Source organism: Octopus sinensis, linkage group LG7, assembly GCF_006345805.1.
Source record: "Octopus sinensis linkage group LG7, ASM634580v1, whole genome shotgun sequence".
Lineage (NCBI taxonomy): Eukaryota > Metazoa > Mollusca > Cephalopoda > Octopoda > Octopodidae > Octopus > Octopus sinensis.
In genome coordinates, this window is record NC_043003.1 from 9,586,999 (window position 1) to 9,607,388 (window position 20,390).

The following is a 20,390-nucleotide window of genomic DNA, read 5'->3' on the forward strand; positions in this document are numbered from 1 at the left end:
CAGAGAAGCTCATTTGCTGCAGGTATTACTTAGAATTCTTCGATGCATGAGATGGGGTATTATCTTGTATGAAGACCAGCTTTCTCTTGAATGAAAGTTTTTGCTTTTTGAACCACGGTTGGGAATTGTCCTTTAAGGAGGTAACATGTGTTTTTGATGACATCTTAATGCCACCCGAGACTTCGCTGATTGATACCCAATCTTTACACCAGCCATCTGGTCCGTCATGGGTAGCACAGCATTCGTCAGTGAACAGAAATGTTGAAAAATATATCTTCATGTATTCTTCTGCCCATTTCAATCTCTTCTGCTTATGAACAGCCTTCAGAGGGGTCCTTGTAGCAGGTTTAACATTCCTGTCTACCTGCTTCAAGAAGTGACACCTGGCAGTTTTAGATACCTCCTCCCTGTCACGACGTTTGAAGACTTCTCTACTTGTCAGATATGAGTTCTGCACAACTTCCCTTTTAAACCGTGATAAAATACGATTCGAAGCAACCCTCGAATGGCCCTTATCTGCCCTCGATCGGACAGAAATAGGAGACTGCAAAAATTTCTTCATTGTTCAGTGATCCCTTCCCAGTATTTTGGATACTTCTATGGTTATTTTCCTCTTCCAAGCTTTGACACGATGGTAGACCTCTCATTTGAGGTAAGATCACATTTCTGACCCTTAATGACACTTAAACTGGGTATCTGCCAAATAATTTAGGATAGCAGAAATGTTGTTGTTACACGATAATGGCTGCCGTTTGTTTTCGTCTGCGCAGATCCAATTTATTTCAACAGAAGTTGCGCAGGTAGGGGCTGCCAATAATCAGTGAGAAAACAACTGATTTTGAACGCATATACACTTATTTATTGAGAGAAAGTTGATTTGCTTAACAATACGGGACGCAGTGTATTATCTTTCATAGTCATGCTATTGCGGTTTCTATATATTCATTTATTTAATATTTATTTATCTACTTGCTATTAAGTATCCTCTGTTATATCCTTTAATGTGGTAGCATCTCCCCTAGAATGATGTTAACCGCACATGAATTTGAAGTTTTTGTAATTTTTATGCGCAATAATTTGTCCTTCGATATTTTACTCCATGTCTTGGTCCCTTGCGGCCAATAAAAGAAGCCATCATCTTTTATTGTCACCGAGAACGCTCGTGGTTAATGAGAAGATGAACAATTTATTAGAGAAGGTGACGAGATCTTAAGAAACAAAACTAAACTGCAGAAGTGAATTATTAGAAAATGTGAAAGCGTGGAGAATAATATCCCAAGAGGACTCTCTGTCTCATATAATGAGGAAAGTCACACCTGCAAAAAGAGATTGCTAAAACCAGGGCCAAAATAAATATTCTGCCATTCTTTGATAATCCGTACAGAAAGACTGAAAAATACATGGAATCATTAGTTCAATCCGTAAGAATATTTGTTTATAGGTATGAGTCTTGGGCTGAATAAGTCTGCAGTTATTACAGAAACATAACTCAAGATGATATCATTAGATTACCGGGAGATAATGAAGGATACAGTTACCTAGGAGGTAAGGACAAACTTTAACAATGAGCAAGTATCTCCACTGTACCTCTTCTGTAATAGAGAAGAAGAAACATTTGCCTGTATAGAGAACGAATGCCCTAGACTTACCCACAACCATTACAAGCTGTGGTAACACGACGAGGAAGCGAAAGTGCTATATTGGAATCTGTGCGAAAAGCGGGGTCTAGGGAGAAGCTAGATGTGGTATGAGTACAAACCGTAGAGAATGGCAGAGTTGAAGACCTTCAAAATCCTGTAGGATTTCGCAATCCAAATGGACCAGGTACTAGAGCATAACAGACCATCCCTAGTGGTGGTGGAAGGAAGGCAAGAAAATAGAAAAAATATATAAAGTATAATCCTCTTAAGTAGGAAATAACCCGGATATGGGAAATGAAGAAAGTGAAAATAGTGTCAATTAATGCTGGTTCCTTGGGGACAGCATCAGACGGCATCAAGAGGAATATAAAGGAAATTGGAATAGAGTGACCAGTAGAACTGTTACTAAAGGCTTGCCTCCTTGTCACGGCCAGAATAATCATGAAATTATTAGATAGAGGAAAAACACATAACAGGCAAAAATCCCACTATACATGCAAAACTTTGGGAGTTCCAACAAATCTTGAATTAACAAATAATAATAATAAGTTGCTCATAGATAAAATGGTAATGAAGATTGTTAATGAAGAAGGACAAATTTATCAATGGCCTGGACATGCTATCGCAAGACCTATGACATGATTCCACATCTTTGGATCAGAAAATGCTTGGATATGTCTGTGATTGCAAAGAACGTCAATAATATTTCTCAGAAAAAGCATGGAAAGTTGGAGGACAGAACTAACATCATAAAGACTGCACCAAGCAACGTAATAATTCAAGCAGAGTATTTTTTCAGGGTGACAGTGTCTCCTTCCCTATTCGTTAAGAAATATAGAAAATAATCCGCTGACATGAAATCAGGACTTGAATCAGGAAGTTAAATCAACATTAGGAAATCCTAAGAAAAGAGAGGTGGTTAAAGTATAAACCAGATCGGGTTCCATAGAATGACAAAGCAGCCATACTATGAGATATATTAATGCATGCAATATTGTTGCCAGAGGTCAATTGGAAAATGTGTGGATTCTAATCGACTTAACATTCTCAACGAGTGATAATATTTTTCCTAGAGAAATGGAGAAATTACTGAGATATGTAAATGTTAGGATTCAATGCAGAAACACTCTCTATGATAAGCGATAAGTGACTTCGAAATGGTGAAAAAAACTTTAAGCAAATACTTAGTCAAACATCAATAACTTACAAACTTGCACCTCATGCAGAAATTAACACACATATGTACTGCATATATATCAAGTAGAACACTTAAATACTATGAAATTTGGAAACCTCAACAAAACACTTCTACTGAAGGTACGCAGAGATGTGTCTCAAAAGTGCAGTTAAATGATGCAGTATATTTCAGACTGCAAAATAATAATAATAAGATGGTTTCACTTGCTGCAAAATTTTAACTACAATATACAGTGCAAAAATTTAACTGAGACATTCTAGTTAAATTTTTACATTTCCGTAACAGCTTCACAAAAAAAAACTATGGTTTTAATTCCAATATATGAAAAACCCAAGTCATTCAAATTTGTTGTTGACTGTTTGGAAGTTAAGTTTTCAGAAAGCCGCGTAGGATAGTGATGCAGTTCTATTGCAAACCCACCTCATCCCACATTTACCGCCAGCACCACTCTGATCGCTCACACCCTACAAATAAGTCTAGTCCAAAGTCCAAATGTTTGAGAATAAACGGATTTGTACTAAAACAGGATATTATTGCTTACTTGAAATGATTTTATGAGCAATTATGTCAACTACGGTTGTACTGAATGACACCTGAAGTTACATGGCAAATGACAATTCGAAAATTGAATACGAACGACAAACTTTCAAAGCAAAATTACTGACCAAATTCCTTTTGGAAATAATTGCCCGCGAAATTTCACTGACATTTCAAAAACGTTCATGACAGTTATCAGTGTATTTTGTAAAAATAAGGTTGTTTCAAATTAATATCCGTTTATTGTGGATTAAAGACGTTACAAAAATGTAAAACAAATTCTAACTAGTATGTCTAACCCTGATGAAAACCGCTTTGGTATTTCTGAACGCCGTACCTCTAAAAAATAGTTAAGAGACAGGTAAGAATTGTTCATTGTATAACTGAAAGAGGCAGGTCAATTCTATCACAAGTGTCATGAGTAATGTTATGATTTATACAGATAATATGACGTGTAACGATTAGGCATTTGGTCAATCACTTGACTCGTATTTTACGTTATTGACTCCGAAATTCGCGGAATTTGGCGTATAGAGTCGAGAAAAAAGTTATGCAAGTTGTCCAACTTCGCAGAAAGAGTACAAACGCAGACATGACAAAATTGCCCAAAACCTTCACTGGCTAATATACCACAAGTATGGATACGAGTTAACGAATGCTTGGTACCAACATACAAGGTAGAGAAAAGAGGAAGGCAAAGATCGTCTGGGAATTTGACGTCCAGACATACAAGGTGTTAGAGCACTGAAGGCCCGATATAGTAACCTTTTGGTGGGACAAACAAGAGTGCCTAATAATCGACGTGGCAGTGCCAGGAGATCAATATATTATCATGAAAGAAAGATAGATAAATATGGAGATCTGACATGATGTGGCAGCTACGCGAGTCAAACATAAAGGTTGTGGCTCTTGTCATCGGAGCATTGGGTTCAATACCACAAAATCTGAAGAAACATCTGGAAACTTTAGAAATACCATACAATCTAGGTGTATTGCAAAACCTGGCTTTACTTGCAACTGCACGCATATTGCGTAAAATCATGTCTAACTGAAGTCCTTGTTGTGACTTAACAGACTATACAATACCCCTGGCAGACACGATATCTACAATCAACAACATAACGATATTGGATGCTGTGCGACGAATTCAATAATAATAATAATTATAATAATAATAATAATAATAATAATAATAATTAATAATACGTGATTGTGTCATGCAACACATCCTACGCAAGAAACTATCAATTCAAGCCAAACAAAACACACCACAAACAAAAGACACACTCTATACGGTAAGTACCCCATAAAAAAAAAACAAAGAAAACACCACAACGTGTTCTCTACAGGCTGGACACCCAACAGAAGAACGCAACTCGTATTAAACACACAATACACCATACAACAAAATACTTCAAACAGACAGTATAGCAAAACTTACTGACGAAATACAACACCGGAAAAGAGTTTGTACTTCCCCAACAAGCAAAAAGATCACACAGTGATGCACACACTCCAGCAACTAGTAGGTGCAGCAGTGGCGCAGTAGAAATTTGCCTGAAACTATCAAAAGTTCAATAATAATAATAATAATAATAATAATAATAATAATAATGCTTTCTACAATAAGCACAAATTCTGAAATTTGCGCGGAGAGGGACTAGTCGATTAGATCGGCCCCAGTGTTTCACGGGTACTTATTTTATCGACACGGGAAGAAAGAAAGATAAAGCCAACCTTTGCGTAATTTGAACTCAGAACGTAGCAACGGGCGAAATACCGCTAAGCATTTCGCTAAGCATCAGTACCAGGTACTAATGCATAACTGGTACTTAAAGGTACAAGGGTCTCTCATATGAAACGTTTTTTGAAAATAGGAAGATTTATATAATCATATTTTTTGCACATAATTAGCAGTATTAATTTAATCGTTATTAAACTGCAGTCATTATTTTGAAATAATTTTATCGGAATCGGAATATAGAAGACATATTCTGCGGAATATAGATGACATATTCTGTGACCTAGCAGACCGCTCAGACATATTTTAGTACTTATGTAGAGACACAAGTCTGTTACGATCATCTGTCTGTGTAGTAACGGCATTCTAAATAGTAGTCTTTATTACGAAGCTACAATAAGAAAATTATGACTTCAGTGAAACTACTGATGATGTAGTTCTATATACACGATATTGTGTATATATGATCTTATATATAACTATATATAGGCGCAGGTGTGGCTGTGTGGTAACAAGCTTGATTCCCAACCATATGGCTCCAGGTTTAATCCCACTGCGTGTTAACTTGAGTAAACGTCTTTTATTATAACCGCTTGCCGACCAGGGCCTTGAGAGGGGATTTGGGAGACGGAAACTGAAAGAAGCCCGTCATACATGTAAATATGCATATATTTGTATATTTCTTTGTGTCTGTGTTTGTCTCCCCTCCCCATCCCCGATTGACAACCGGTGTTTGTGTATTTATGTGGTCATAATTTAGCGGTTCGGCGAACGAGTAAATATTTGACTTAACAAAATAAGTTCTGTAGTCGATTTGTTCTACGAAAAAGACTCTTCAAGGCGGTGGTCCAGCATGGCCGCAGTCAAGTGACCGAAACAAATGAAAGAAGAGAATAAAAGATATATATATATATACACACATATATATATATATATATATAATATATATATATATATATATATATATATAGGAATATATACATCCATACATACATATCACATAAACATATATATATATATATGCATTTTATTGTTGTTATTATCATTATTGCCAACAGTTTGATTTCAACACATTCCGAATATACGTGTTACAACACACACGCGCACGTACATACATGTGTGTGTTTACAGTATACACACATACATACCCAAAAACATACACACTTACTCGCACATATATTGCTATTGAAATAATCACCAAAAAGAGCGAATAAGATTATGAGGCAGCGAGGAGTACAATGCACAGATAATCCATGAAGTCAAACCAGAAAAATATGTACCAGAAAATGCATAGAAATACGAAACGAAGCGTATATTAAAGAATGTGTAACCTGACAAATAATACATCAACGAATGAAATAGAAAAGACTCTAACGTTCCAGTTTATATTCTCAATAAAAGAGAAAGAACAATAATGAGAAAGTGAAGTGGAAAGGAAATAGTAACGAAACCAAATTTACAGCGTCTCTGTTATATTGTCGAATACCTTCGGGACAGAATAACAAAGCTTCAAATGACACAAAGCATATAACATTTATTATTCCGCCGAAACAAATCAGTGTTGCTAATTCGTGGATTAACCATAGCAACAGAATCCATTCTGTAGATATTCAAATATCAAATCCAATATAAACGGTACATCAATCTCTGGGGTGGGTCCTTATATATATATATATAATGAGCTTTGCTGTGTTAAGTACTGGTTATCACAAAAGTATTAAGGTAAATATATACATTCTTTCAGAATAATAAGGAAATGTTAAAAACAGTTTACAAGAAAGTATTTAAGAAAGTAAAAACTATTTTGAATTCAATAAAAATCATGTTTGTTTGATAGTATATATATATATATTATATATATATATATATATAGGAATATATACATCCATACATACATATCACATAAACATATATATATATATATATGCATTTTATTGTTGTTATTATCATTATTGCCAACAGTTTGATTTCAACACATTCCGAATATACGTGTTACAACACACACGCGCACGTACATACATGTGTGTGTTTACAGTATACACACATACATACCCAAAAACATACACACTTACTCGCACATATATTGCTATTGAAATAATCACCAAAAAGAGCGAATAAGATTATGAGGCAGCGGGGAGTACAATGCACAGATAATCTATGAAGTCAAACCAGAAAAATATGTACCAGAAAATGCATAGAAATACGAAACGAAGCGTATATTAAAGAATGTGTAACCTGACAAATAATACATCAACGAATGAAATAGAAAAGACTCTAACGTTCCAGTTTATATTCTCAATAAAAGAGAAAGAACAATAATGAGAAAGTGAAGTGGAAAGGAAATAGTAACGAAACCAAATTTACAGCGTCTCTGTTATATTGTCGAATACCTTCGGGACAGAATAACAAAGCTTCAAATGACACAAAACATATAACATTTATTATTCCGCCGAAACAAATCAGTGTTGCTAATTCGTGGATTAACCATAGCAACAGAATCCATTCTGTAGATATTCAAATATCAAATCCAATATAAACGGTACATCAATCTCTGGGGTGGGTCCTTATATATATATATATAATGAGCTTTGCTGTGTTAAGTACTGGTTATCACAAAAGTATTAAGGTAAATATATACATTCTTTCAGAATAATAAGGAAATGTTAAAAACAGTTTACAAGAAAGTATTTAAGAAAGTAAAAACTATTTTGAATTCAATAAAAATCATGTTTGTTTGATAGTATATATATATATATATATATATATATATGTATGTATGTAAGTACACATATATATATGTATGTGTGTATATATATGTATGTATGTATCACCTGAACACGTGGTCAACCAGGTTGACAGATGCTGTTATAATACATCGCTGAGTACATTGACACTTTGCATCGTTTTAGCCATCGAATGATGCCACCTCGCTGGGTAGGCGTACAAGCCAACATTCCCAGCAACATGTAATGAAGCGTTTTGCTCGAGACTGGGAATCACAGCTACAATCTAGTGATTGTGTGTGCAACAACATAACCACTAACTCACGCGCCTCATATATATATATATATATATATATAATATATATATATATACATATATATGCGCGCGTGTGTGTGTATGTAGGTGTGTGCGTGCTTTTCTTTATGTTCACTTGGAACTGCATTGCCCGAAAAAAGTGTTACTTAATTCTAAATATTACACGATGCATCGGTTGGTTTCGTTAAAATCTGACGATGTGAAAAACACATTTCATCCTTGGATGTGTGGGTTTTGTGATGTGGTCTGGTGGTGTTCCGGCGTTTAGTGAAAGCGAATGATTATCCATATTCCATACTTTAGAAATACCATGTACTATCAACTGTAATTTGGAATTTTAAAATTTTAGCTTTATTTATGTAAAAACATTTAAAACATGCACACACACATACACATAAATACACACACACACGTGTGATCTATTTACTATTGAAGTCTGGTATAAAATTCTAGTCACCTGCCACTGTATTAATAATAACATTTACGATGCGTACTTGTTTGTTCTATAAGGACGTCATTAACCCAAATTATTGATATATACACCCGATTTATTTCGCTCCAGTAGCTTCCGGACTTTAAGGTTGCAATACATGTACCTATCGTGTGACATAGAATTCGGTAAACAAGAATGGTAAAAATGATGCAATCTGTTAAGTGGGAAGAAGCTACCTATTACATCTGGTAGTCCAGTCTCTATCGACTCTTTTAACTCTGACTTTCGATATATTAAGTTCAAATAAGAAACGACATATATCTGTTAATGAAAGAGATGGCATAATAATTAGTGTGATTGATATATAGACAGAAACAAAGAAAATCGTTTGTCGGTGAGCGTGTGTTTTTGTGTTTATGTTAATGAAATCTATTAAAAGCTTCATCGTTAATACTTCATTATGTAATCTAAACTCTAACGAAATTACACTTTCAATCACATTAAACGAATTCTTGTGACAATGGATTTAATTTATATTCTGTATTGTTATGTATGTTTTAACTTATATCAGCGGTTCTCAACCGGGGTCTATATGGCACTTGAGAGTTCATATCAGATTTTGTTGCAAATTTTAATGTGTAATAAATTGGCTACAAAATTATTTAAAAATTTATAAATTGCTACAAAAAAATAGGTGCTAGCCCTAGGTGATGGTGGTGGTGGGGGTGCTTGCCTCCCCTTCGCAAATATAAGGACACAGGAAATGTGTCAAAGCCGACAGGAAGCGTCGACGCTTCCTAGGGCTAAATAGCGGTGGCGTGATTCCCTTTACGGGACTGTCACGTTAAGTTGACCGTATACAACCACTCTATCGCTCGAGCACCGCTCATGTCTCTCTGAGACATTTAGAACTGCAATATTTCTAATATTAAAAAAAATAGTTTTAAATATACACTAACGATTAAATGTTATAAAATATTTATAATCATGTCATTATACAATAGGAACAATTAACAGGATGAGAACAAATAAGATGCTACACCAAGTATGGCAAATGTTAAAGGACACAAAGTCAGCAATTTTGGGGAAGGTGGGTAGTCGATAAAATTGCCCGCAGCACTCACCTGGTACATATTTTATCGCCCCCCCCCAGTGATAACGGAAAAGTCGACCTCGGTGGATTTGAACTCAGAACGTAAAGACAGACTAAATGCCAGTTATCAGTTTGCCCGTCGTGCTAACGACTCAGCCAGTTCGTCGTTTTCTAACGGAAAAGTATTGGTTTGAAATTTTGGGGGAGGTACCAATTAGATTAAATCAATCTCAATGCTCCACTGCGGAATTTGAACTCAAAACTTAGAGACGAAATGCCGCCAAGCATCTTGCACGGCATGCCAACGATTCTGCCAGCTCACCGCCTTCTAACGATAAAATATCCTTTTCTACTCTAGGCACAAGATCCGAAATTTTTGGGGAGGGTGCTCAATCAATTAGATCAACCTCAGTACACAACTGGTACTTAATTTATTGACCCAGAAAGGTTGAAAGGCAAAGTCGACCTCGGCGGAATTTGAACTCAGAACGTAGCAGCAGACGAAATACCTATTTCTTTACTACCCACAAGGGGCTCAACACAGAGAGGACAAACAAGGACAGACAAACGGATTAAGTCGATTAGTTCGACCCCGAAAGGATGAAAGGCAAAGTCGACTTCGGCGGAATTTGAACTCAGAACTTAAAGACAGACAAAATACCTCTAAGCATTTCGCCCGGCATGCTAACGTTTCCGTCAGCTTGCCGCCTTCTTCTAACGATAAAATATTGATACAATACTCCTTCGATTAGTAGCACAAAACATAATCCACATTAAAAGCCTATTGCTCCTTTAACATTTGTCATACATGGTTTAATATTACATTAGTTCTCATCCTGTTAATTGTCCATATTATATATAGCCATGGTTATAAATATACGTACCTATTAGCCAGAATACTGACAATGTATCCCAAATGATCCTCATAAAGCAAGCTGAACGTTTCGACTTCCAATTTAAATCGCAAATTAAATATACTTAAAAATGTATTCGCTCATAATTTGTCGGAAGTTTTTATTACCTTGTGAAAGACAACTTAAAATTCATGCATAATAGTTGTTTTATTCTCCTTTGTCAGAATCCATGATTACATGTTAAGAACGACAATAATGAATTGAATGCTTAATGTTGCGATTCTAAAATTTAAAACTAGTTAAATTTATTGGGCAAATTGAGGATAAAATAAGAAATCATTGACGAAGCAGAAAACTAATACAAAACAGGAAATTGTCTTGGAATTCAAATTGTCGAAAGAATTGCCTTCAAAGAATACCGACATTTAAAATAATCTGCAATATATAGAAGAAAACAAAAATTTGGTAATACTGAGCTGTACCAATATAACAGATATAGGAAAGTAATATGATGCTTCGTCATTTTGTCAAATTCTAAGCGTAAATGCTGAAAGAAGTTTATTTTCACTAAATTGCAATGCATTTGCATATTTTTGTAAAGAAATGTTCAGATCGCGTTGATTAAGAACTCAATATGCAAGATCTGAGTGTCAATAGACATCTTTGTCCGGAAACGTGTCAGATATCGGAAATAGATAACGCTCTACTATATACAGAAACCTAGACTGAAAGACACATACACAGAAGAGTAGAAAGATAGCTATATCGATGAGTACAAATAAAGTGGTGGAAAACGGGACTTTATTTGGTAATAGAGGCTATGATTTTGATGATAGTGATGCTGCAGATGAAGATAATTGTGATGTTGTTGAAAATGGAGATACGAAAAAATGGTTGTATTGATTATGATAAGTCCTTCAATTTCACTCATAACATAATCTATAGTAGTCCCATCATCATCATCAACATCATATCCATAAACCCTACTACCTCATAATGTTATCTTAAACGAATATTCAAATGTCGACAGAATAAACGAACACTGTTTTAAGAGTTACTGAAAATGTTGTACGTTAAAATTCTCACACCGGTAGCTATTACTGTAAATTATACATGCGAATATTATATACGTAAATACTTTTATTGCCATAGAATATACTCACTGCTGGATAATCTGTTAGAAGATCACTCTAATAACAGCCCTAGGGGACTGATTTTACTTTGCAAACATATCCAATGTCTTTAAGTTTTTATATTTCTGTCCAACAAGCTGTAAGAAAATAATATCTGTGTCGGTTGTATAAAGGACATAGCATTCATTGACCATAACTTCATTCACTTGAAGTCTACATTCATGAGATACTTTGCCTAGTTTGGAATCACATTTCTGTAATCAGACTATAAAGCATCGTATAAAAGAAATCAGTGCCTCGTTTTATCACTGGACATATATTATATTAGTTAGGTGCATCATGACTATGATTTTACAGTAATTTCTGCTTTAAATTTGATATGAAATTTGATCCATATATGTTTCGCCCGTGTATGACAAACAGTTCTAGCGCTGGTGTTAGCGTTAGGGCTAGGGTTATTATTTTCAATGCCATACGACAATACTTTTGTTGTAACAACATATTTACACTTATTTGCATAAAACAAAGTATTGTATCGAAGAACTGCTTACAGTTTTATGCAATTCCATGAAAAGCATAGTATCGTAGACATTACTGATCCAAAATATTTTTAGGCAAGCCAGATACGGCGTTCCTTTGTGTATATTCCTGTTACCAGATCCATGTGTATATTACTTATGTAAACTTGAATGATGAACTTTGATCAAATGATTGTATATGCTTATGAAACATAAAAATGAAAGGAAATGCTGAGGGTTGGGTGAAGTTAATCTATTTCAACGACACGGCATACACTCCTTTCTATAGTGCTAAGTGCTATCATTTGTGTGCCATAAGGTTTAATGTTTCCAAATACAAATAAAAATGGTCGGATATCAGACCGGCACAAATTCCGTCACCTAACGATGGAACAATTTGCTCCTTTTTCTGATTTTTTGTATATATTCGAAATTTTATTAACATCTCTTCAAAGATCGTTCACATATTCCAGTCTAAGCAGGGCAATAGGTTTACTTTAGTCTCATTGTATACGTTTTTATTACAAACTTATCAATTCATTTCTATCAGCTGCCCTTCATACACCTACAAGAATATTCATATGTATATTATTATATATACATATATATATATATATATATATATATATATATATATATATATATATATATATATATATATATATATACTGGCAATATTGCGAATAAGGATTACTTCGAAGTAGCAACAGCATTACCTTTAATTCTATAATCATATACTGCTTTTAACCGTTGCAATTGCAAACCTCGTATAATACGGTGCAGTTTCTTCAGGTTTTTAACTTGATGTTTCTGTGTTGTATAATGTAGAGTTGCCCGTTCTTATTGGCTAATCATTTTTAGTTCATCATTTGAAAACCTTGTATAATTTAAATGATAATCACTAATTAATATTTGGCAAATATAAATTCCACATGTCCAAGCATCTCAGTGCTTGCTCATGTCTAGAACTTATTGCATTAACCTTGGATGTGAGAATTCTATAAAATCTTTCTACACGTAGGTCACATCTCTCTCTCTCTCTCTCTCCTTCTCTCTATGTATATATATATATATTATATATATATATATTATATATATATATATATATATATATAATATATACATGTATATATATATATATATATATATATATATATATATATGTATATATATATATGCATATATGTATACGTATATGTACATATTTACATATATACGTATATACATCAGTGGGCACAGGACGTCACAGAACGTAAAAAGCATAAAATACGACACGACAATACTAAATACGAATACATGGAATATGAACTTTTTTTACGAATAACGAAAGAAACAAATGGAAAACAAGGAAAGCAACATAAACAAAAGTTGTCGGCTGTTTTCTAAATCATTATCTCGAACAATTAACCAGATAGGCCTTCGATAAATCAGTTGCACCCGCAAAGCAAATTAAATGAAATTTGGGATTTTGCGGAGGGTCAAAATTGGTAAGAAAAACAAGACAGTGAAAAGAAACAGGAAGGGCTGCTAAGCCTAAACGAGTTTAGGTGGCGAATGCGGAGGGGTAAGCTTGGATAGGTGTCAGACAAGAATGCGTCTGATCCCTCCAGCTATGTCAGAAGGGAAGAGAGAAACACAACTTAGGAAACGAAAGATGGCCGATGGTTATGTGGGAGCAACAAGAGAGCAAAGGAGAAAGAGTGAGGGAGTGACAGGCAGAGAACGGTGAAGGGGAGAAGGAGAGATAAAAGAATTAGAGAAAGGAAGAGAGAAAACGGAAGAGTAGCAGAATATATATATATATATGGTGTATATATATATATATATATATATATTATATATATATATATATATATTATATATATATATATGCGTGTACGTTCATATATATATTATATTGTGAGAACAAAAATGGCGGCGATGGTATTATTTTTAATCTTTCATATACTTATATGCTCACACAAAAACCAACAGAGACAGACAAACTAACTGACCTCTGCATATACGCACTAGCTAATACATGCACGTATATTCTCGGCATCATTTGTCGCTCTGTCACTATACTCAAATTCACACATATACACTCATGCGCACCATATATTTACAAACATGCAGACATAAGTACAGACAAGCAGACAACACACACACACACTCACACATACAAACACACATGGACATTCGTATGAGCACACACACATATTTCTCAGTGAGTAGACTCATAGAAGAAAAGAGAAACTGGAAGTTTTCATGCAATTTGATATCTGGTAGCAATATTCGTGTTATAGAACACTTCTAATGATTATATAATCCGAACTCTTTATGTAAACATTTGCGTTTTTCGATAAAGCACTAGCGTGGTATTTTAATGTTTTATTTGCGATGTAGGGTTATTCATTGCCCCCTTCTATTTCTATGTCAGTCCAGTTGAAAAAGTGACAATAACAAAGAAATCATTATAAAAATGGAACACTTCTTCACAATTACTGATTAATTGTATCTACACTTTTAATTATAATTCATTTTAATTATTTCAGATTACGTCGAAAAGGAGAGATGTTTTTCCATAGCCGCTTTGTGATTTTAACCGTTGTTATTTTGTGCGTTCTTGACTGCGCCTTGGTCCTGGGAGAACTTATTTTGGACTTGCACAGTGTTAGAGGTAAGTGATTTGCTTTACCCTAATTATTGTAATCGGTAGAATAATGTTTTATGAGAAACTAAAATATATTTTCTTAGAAAAGATATATAAATCTTGTTACCAAATTGCCAAATATTTCTTAGGTTACTTTTCTTTGGAAAAAAATATGAGGCACTTAGTCTTTGATATAAACAAAGAACCATTCCTTTTCTTTTTGTATATCAATATGAGAACATGATACATAAAAATCCCAAACATATCTAAATTTATCAATGCAAGCGTTTTATTTAAGAATTTGAGTCTGCGATTATCTGTCCTATAATTTAAATTCCTTAGTCTTATGACCGCCATGCATTATCTATTTAATCTTTGTATTATTTGATACATAGGTCAGTAATTAATAGATCACTAATAATAAGTCATAGATTGTTGGCCGTCTATCATTGTATTAATATCGCTCGTCTACATACCATTGATGAAAAGTCAGAGCTCTTTGTTACACAGTTTGTTGGTTTCATACCTCTTTACTAATAACTATTTTTCTAATCATCTTCAAAGTATATTTCATTGTTCTGTAGCCGTGATTGTTATAACATTGATACTGTTCCTCAAAGGAATATAAAAGGATTGAGATTTATATTCACTAAACCACCCGTGCGCCAGCCTAAAGCAGAGACACATGAAGCACCACATGGAACGAAATCATTTACATTAGTTTGTAATAAGACGGATTATACGAATACTTAGCAGAATAACCTTTTGTTTTGATTACAGTAGTAATCCCTCTGGCCAGGGAAGTGATAAGATTCTTTAACTCCTGCGATTTATGATTATACAAGCATTCATCTTTCTTACAATAAATTGAGTTCAGCACTGTCTGATACTTGAACAGAAATTCTTGTTAGTCTCTCTCTTGCTAAGTTCAGGGATGTTTCCAGGCTATTGTTAAGTGTTCACTTTATAGGTTTTCAACAAGTTTAACTAGATTTAGCTGTAGGGCCTTGAGAATAATCTGGTTGAAAAATTACTTCCTGTGAATGACACGTAAAATGGCAATGACAGAGAAATAAGTTCGCTTCCAAAAAATTTCTGTTTTGTTTTTTAGCGTTCTCTCAATAATTTAAAGGCAGATAACAATCCTAAAACTGATAGTATTCTTCATTGTTTCTCTAACACAGTTAGAAAGAAATGTTCTCACGATTTGTATTTCACATATTTCAATCAATCGTTTCCAAAGATTGAGCTTTTTCGCCTCATTTCTCGATGACTTTGTGCTAAACTTCTGCTCTCTGTCTCTAACCAATAAAAAAAGATTTTCCGATTCTCAAGAACATTCCTGCGTGGTCCATTTTTACGTCATATTCATACTCTAAATCCAATTCCAAAATGCTTCTGTATCTTATATCTATGTTGCTTTAACTAAACCCACCATCTGCTAGCATTTGAGGTATTTCCTTTTACGTATATGGCAATCAAAAAGAACGAAGTAAATGTTAAGTCACTTACCATGCTCTCTTGTGTTTCTTCTGTTCTTGTGAATTTAACCCTAATCGTCGTCTCATCTCTCCTATACTGGATTTTGTTGCACCTTCTCACTGTCTTTTAGCTAATTGTTAAAAGAATAAAACAAGGTATTGCACATTACTTAATCATCGTTATATGTTTTATCTTATATTTAAGCTTTCTATAATATGTAATTTTCTAGATTGTATAATTTAATTTTTCATTATTGAATTGATAAAATGTGTTTTTTTTCTAATTTATATATATATTATATTTTGTGAAATTTGATTTAGTATTTCTAGATTGAATTTTTCCCTGTAAGTTTGGAATAATATTCCCTCATATTATATATATATATATATATATAATATATATATATATATATATATATATACTTTATTTAAAGTAGCAGAAAATTCAACAAAACCTGTTACTCTGAGTTTCCCGTTGCCGCTCATCGGACAGTTTTTGCTAGCAAAACTGTCCGATGAACGGCAAAGGGAAACTCAGAGTAACAGGTTTTGTTGAATTTTCTGCTGCTTTAAATAAAGCATATTACTCTACCACTGGTATTTGAGTACTCTTTTTCCACCCTGTTTCACATTTATGTGTTTACTCCGGTATATATATATATATATATAATATATATATATATATACAGGTGTGTGTGTATATATATATATACACAGGTGTGTGTGTGTGTGTATGTGTGTGTGTGTGTGTGTGTGCGTGTGTTTGTGGCCGTCGTTTCTGATTTTCATATTTTGAGATTTCGAGGTAATGATGTACAACATTTTAAAAGTAGTTTTACTAAAGAAGTCGGAATATGTCAACTTACACAATAGGCTCGATACATTTTACATTCTGTGAATACATTAATCCCTCGGCTATCATGAGTCTTACGTCCCAGAAACTCCTGTGATAGGTGAACATCTGCGAAGTAGAAACAATACTGTACCGTTTATTTTCTTTTATTATTTTTACAATTTGTATATATTTATTGCATTACAAAAGCAAAACTACACCACGGAGGAATCGTCGTAAGCTTAAATAATAAACTGCGATAGGTGAACCGAGTTATGGCGAAGGATTACTGTATGTATAATATCTGTTTGAAGCTGTATGAAATAATAAATGTGTATGAAAATTGTATTTTCTGACAACTTAGCGGAAGTTACGTAAATAAATCCGTAATAGCTTGATATACACAGAGACACAGAGGTTGAAACAGTCACGTGAGTGTATGTGCGTGTGGATGTTAATATATTTACACACACACACACACACACACCCATTTGTACGAGTGGTTGTATGTTTGTGTATATGCATGCATGTATGTGATAATGTTTGCTTAATAAATATATAAGCGTACATCCAAGAAACATTTATTTAACTAATACGCGTTACTCTCGACACTTCTCTCATGTAAATAAGTAAAAAGTATGCACATTGTTCATCGTATGTTTGAGTTGTTCTGAGCTACTCCATATCTGTTTACAACACGCAAATATTTCTGATGAACCAGAGATCAAACAAACCTAGTCTAGTTATTCAATCTCTCTTTTCGAAAAAGCTCTGCAGTTTAACCGCATTATCTGTTTACATGTCGAATCGAAACGTATTGTTACCCGCCGACATGTTAATTTTAAAAAAAAATTGAAAAGTTTGTCCCAGTAATGACTATGCACTCCACAAATAGACATGTATTCTTATATTCTATTTGTAATTAAAATCCATTGAGAAATGCAGTTATATAGTACTGTAGTTATTCTTATATAGTACTTTAGTTTATCTTATATTTACTCTTATATAGTACTGTGTTTACTCATATATTGTAGTGTAGTTACTCTTATTTGAAAATGCAGCTTCATTTATAGAGTAATTTCATTAATTTGGAATCTAGGTATCGTCTTTGTATATATTAAATTTTTTCGGTATAGGTTATCAATTATTTATTAATATTTTCATTTATTTGTGCGTCACAATATATATATATTTTTAATAAATATCTTCAACTTAGCGATCCAGTTGTTCTATATTCCTGCAAACTTATCGTTTGAATTAACCTTTTCCAGTTGTTATACTATCCACAGGTGTATAGAATGGCATTTATAATTTTATGGAAAACTAATGCATTGTGTATATTTATTATATTCAGGCGATGCACATTTTCCATGCAACATTACTTTCAAAATTCTGAAAGAGTATTATTTCTGAGTAAATGAAATAGTATATGATAGTGATTCGTGCATGTTTAATATCAGTGGTGTTTCATTATAAATGTTGCTTGTTCTCAGCATCAGAGGAGCTTCAAATTTACAAGCAGTTCTTATGCGAAAGACATTCCATGTCCCATCTATTTAGAAATCGAATGTTCTGAAAGCAAGGCAGCTGGCGTCAGTGACGCGGAAACTGATTTACTATCAGGAGTTGTCATACACGAGAAAAATTATATAGAAAATTTTATCAAAACACATATTATTGTAGAGACTCTTATTTCAGAAACACTTTTCAGCTCATCTGAAGCAACTATTTGGTTATTTCCAAGAAGTATATGTAACCATTTACAACGCATGAAAAAGTTGATGAAATATATTTATAACGAGAGAGATAGATAGAGAGAGGGAGAGAGAGATAGTGGGTGTGTGATAACGTATCAAGTCAAATGGAAATTTTCATTTCAACAGCAAATACTGGTGCCAATTTCACCAACAATTGCACTTAACCATGCAAACAAAAATGCACATTTTGGCAAGCAGATATTATTTATGTTTGTCTATATGTGCGTAGTCGTATGAATATAAAAATCACCACAGGAAAACACAAGCAGGCGCTCTCTCGCTCTCTCACTCTCTTACTCTCATGCATAGGCGCTCACACCCACATATAGACCTCTATATATATGTGTAGATACACGCGCACATGCGTTCACATGACCTACACACATATGAATATAAATGTACATATGCAAGCATATATATATATAATTCAATACCCATATATATATGCATGTATGTGTATATGTATGAATACATACATACATATATATATATATATATATATATATATATATATATATATATATATATATATATATATATATATATATGATGCACACACGCACACAAATACACACACATATCTATCAATTTATATATATATATATATATATATAATTGGTTTTGCCGTCGCAATTGCGAAATATTTTTCTCATACCCGTAGCAATTTTGAAATATACGTAAATGATAACTTTAAGTTTCCAAGTCATATTTTTGTACATACGAAAGGATAGCCATATTTTATATTTGAAATTACTTTTGAAATAGTTTGTAATTATGCAGCTCACTCTAAAGAGCTACGCTTAGAAAATAATTTTGTTTCTATCAGAGAAAGCAGTTAAACTTGTCCATGTATTCTTAAGTTTAGGGTCTATATTTCTCCAGCTCAGTAGTTTCTCCGTGCAAATGTCTAGGAATTGGACGTACATAAATACATACATACATACATACATACATACATACATACATACATACATCAATATCTTAGCATAAAGTTCCATCAAATTTATGACATCACACTTGGAATGCTACATCCATACAATCCAAGAACATAAGATCCCCACCAAGTACCTAAAACATAAAAAGGAAACAAACGGTGACAGAGAACGTAGGCTGTAAAGGTACATTATTAACAACTATGAAAATATGTTTTCGAGTTTTTTTGCTGGTCAGAATGTTCTGGAATAGGATAACAAAAAAAAAAGGCTACCTGAAAAGGAAGCTGACCATATTGAATTGATGGGTCAAAAGAATACTGGTAGAACTTGGAAATTAAAGCAACTACTAAGTTAAAACAAAACCAGCCAGATATTGTTATGTAGAACTACAATTTCTCTTGGATTATTTGTGGAAAATAACGTGTTGTTACCTGAAATTCATTAAAACAATGTAGTGTGTACTATTTTGAGGACGACTGCAAATGTAGTAATATTGTTTTGAGGGTAGGAGCTAGTCGATTACATCGAACCCCAATACTTTGCAGGTAGTTAGTTTATCGACTCCGA

At 33.6% G+C, this 20,390-nt stretch overlaps 1 protein-coding gene across 18 annotated transcripts in view; it reads left to right on the top strand.

Annotated features, from left to right (window-relative positions):
• LOC115214246 overlaps positions 1 to 20,390 on the top strand; it is a 397,241-nt gene that overhangs the window by 275,703 nt on the left and 101,148 nt on the right. For all 18 annotated transcript variants that reach the window (XM_036504497.1, XM_036504498.1, XM_036504495.1 and 15 more), the window contains exon 5: positions 14,721 to 14,845. In XM_036504497.1, coding sequence (XP_036360390.1) covers positions 14,721 to 14,845 — 125 coding nt within the window. The remainder of the gene's footprint in view (positions 1 to 14,720; positions 14,846 to 20,390) is intronic.